This window comes from Echinops telfairi, unplaced genomic scaffold (genome assembly GCF_000313985.2).
Source record: "Echinops telfairi isolate 266 unplaced genomic scaffold, ASM31398v2 ScPeMD7_7420;HRSCAF=8458, whole genome shotgun sequence".
NCBI classification, from domain to species: Eukaryota; Metazoa; Chordata; class Mammalia; order Afrosoricida; family Tenrecidae; genus Echinops; species Echinops telfairi.
The window spans coordinates 50252529-50255305 of record NW_022111320.1 but is presented as its reverse complement, the minus strand read 5'-3'; the positions used below and the strand labels follow the sequence as shown (position 1 = coordinate 50255305).

Below are 2777 nucleotides of genomic sequence, written 5' to 3'. Positions count from 1 at the left end.
CATTGGCTTTTTGTTGTTGTTGTTTTGTTTTCTTTTGTTGCTTGGTTTTGCTGTCTTGTTTTTGTGCATGTTATTATCTCCGCAGGTCTGTCTAAGATAGGCTGGATGAACAGTCTGGAGGAGAAAACAACGAGACTGACAGTTCCAGGGGGACATAGGAGAAGGGGCGGTCGGGGGAAAGGAAGTGGTGTTAACAAACCCAGGGACAAGGCAACAACAAGTGATCCAAATTGGTGGTGAGGAAGGTATAGGAGGCCTGGTAGGATGTGATCAAGGGTAGTGTAGCCAAGAGGAATTACTGTAACCCAAATGAAGGCTGAGCATGATAGTGGGACCAGAGGAAACTAAAAGGAAATAGAGGAAAGAGCTAGGGGGTTAAACCTGCTGGAGAGAGTGTCCAGGACTACTACAGCAGGCTTCTTGGTCAAGACAGCCTGGGTGGAGTTGGCCTGCCAGCCCTGCCCCAGCGCACCTTTGACGGCCTCTTCCATTGGGAGCTCAATGCAGGCAGGAAAATCATCAGGGACAATGGAGGTATATGCCTGGTAGACCAGCGCAAAGGGTACGTCCCTGGGTCAGGTCTCTCAGCGCATCCAAGTTGGGTTGCACAGCCTCTGACCACTGGTGGGCGCTGATAGTGGTGTAGATCCTTGGGATGTCCCGCTGTAAGATTCTCTGGCCCACCGAACAGCTCTGCATTGGCAGATTTGATAGCGGAATTCCTTTCCAAAGATAACTTGGCATTATTCATATTGTTTTGCAGCAGGTAGAGAGCTAGAAGCTGCCCATACACTGGTGCGTTAGAAATACCTCCAGGAGCCTTGAGCCCCTGGTTCTCAAACTGCTCTGGTAACTTTTTGAAACTGAAGGCGCTTTCTGCCATCCTCATCAACTGGCATCAACCTTGCCCATCTCACCACTGCACCTTCCAGAAAGCCAGGCTGCAGACTTTAACCTTATCATTGCCATTTTAGTTGGAGGTGAGATAATCTTTCATAGGGTTTTGGCCAATCTTCAGAATGACTAATAATATTAAGCATTTTTTCATGTGCTTTTTGGCCATCTGAATATCTCGAGTGATATTAAATCCCTGTTAAAGTCCTTTCCCCAGTTTTTATTTCTCAGTTGTTTGTCTTTGTAGCATCATATACATGCCCCCCCCCCAAATTTTGTTGTTGTTTGATGCTGTTGAGAGGATTCTGACTCACAGCAACCCTATGCCCAATAGAACGAAACATTGCCCTGTCTTGCACCAGTCTCACAGTTGCTGTCATGTTTGAGCTCATTTTCACAGCTACTGCTTCAATCCATCTCATCAAGGTTCTTCATTTTCAGCGCCTCTCTACTTTACCAAGCATGATGCTCTTTTCCAAAGCTAGTCTCACCTGATAACATACCCAAATATGTGTGATAAAGTCTTGCTATCCTTGCCTCTAAGGAGAATTCTGGCTGTACTTCTTCCAAGACAGATTTGTTTATTCTTTTAGCAATTTGTGATACTTCTGATATTCCTCACTAGCACCATAATTCAAATGCATTTATTCTTCTGTGGTCTTCCTTATTCAATGTCCAATTTTCACATGCATATGAGGCTCAAGTTGAAAACACTGTGACTTAGCTTAGGTGGCCCCTTACTCCTCAAAGTAATATTGTTTTTCAACACTTTAAAGAGGTAATCTTGTTCAGCAGATTTACCCAATGCAATAATTAATTGATCTCTTGACTGCTGCTGCCTCCGTGAGCATTGATTGTGGATACAAGCAGAATGAAATCCTTGACAACTTGAATCTTTTCTCCATTTATCATGATGTTACCTATTATATAATTCCCATCAAATGACTGAGTGGAAGCACAAAAATGGGTGCATGAGACTTCTAAGAAGGGATTGGTCCATTTTGCCATTCCGCTAATTATAAAGTGAGCCATTGTAGAGGCAGAAACAGAGAATCCCACCACCATCGTGAAAGAAGAGCCAGTGTAGGTTTTACTATTTCCAGACCAAAGTTCTAATGCTCTTTCTGCTTTTTATGATGGAAAATGTCAAACATTGATAATAGTAAAAAAGAATAACATAACAAACTTCCTTCTACCAATTACCCATTTTCAATGATTAACTTAGGGCCAGTGATATGATGGTAAATGTTTAACAATGACCTCCAATTTATAGTGTTTGCCAGTTTTCTGGGCTTAATCCTCCTCCTACCACCGTCAATTTGGAGCTACCAACACAATTTGGTTGAACATGAAGTTGAGATAGAATCTCAAAATAATTCATCCTGAACTGTTACTAGTTCATCAGTACATGAATCATTCTTACCGAAGTTCCTCCTCCTCCTCACAATGATTTAAAAAGTCCTAGAAATAATTTTATTCATATTTCAAGTTCTATAAATCTTTATAGGAGTAGACAGCCTCACATTTCTCCTGAGGAGTGGCAGGTGAGTTTAAACTGCTACTAACTTTGGTTAGCAAACCAACATTCATATTTTAATCCAGGGCTGCAGGCCTGTGGGATCAGAAACAATGAGGTGGGGCCCTGCAGTCTGTGTTACTGGACCTCCAGGTAATTTTGATGCACTCTAAGCAAGTCTGCAGACTCGGTTAGATTCAGGCTTGATCTGATCCCTCCCCACCCCCAAATGAAAACAAAACCACTGTTAATAGTTATTGAGATGTTTTAGGAAGCACACAGTGTGGGCATCATGTTGATCCTTGCTTAGGTCCATTCACTGAGATTGCAGATGACATTGTTTTAAAATCTTTTATTTCTTTATGCA

At 42.3% G+C, this 2777-nt stretch overlaps 1 protein-coding gene across 1 annotated transcript in view; it reads right to left on the bottom strand.

The window, feature by feature from the left end:
- The window catches only part of COPS8 (COP9 signalosome subunit 8), a 23328-nt gene extending 22445 nt beyond the window's left edge, over positions 1 to 883 (bottom strand). Inside the window, 3 exon segments of the mRNA XM_030887603.1 lie at positions 386 to 560; positions 562 to 688; positions 690 to 883. Coding sequence (XP_030743463.1) covers positions 386 to 560; positions 562 to 688; positions 690 to 883 — 496 coding nt within the window.
- Positions 884 to 2777: the final 1894 nt, after the last annotated feature.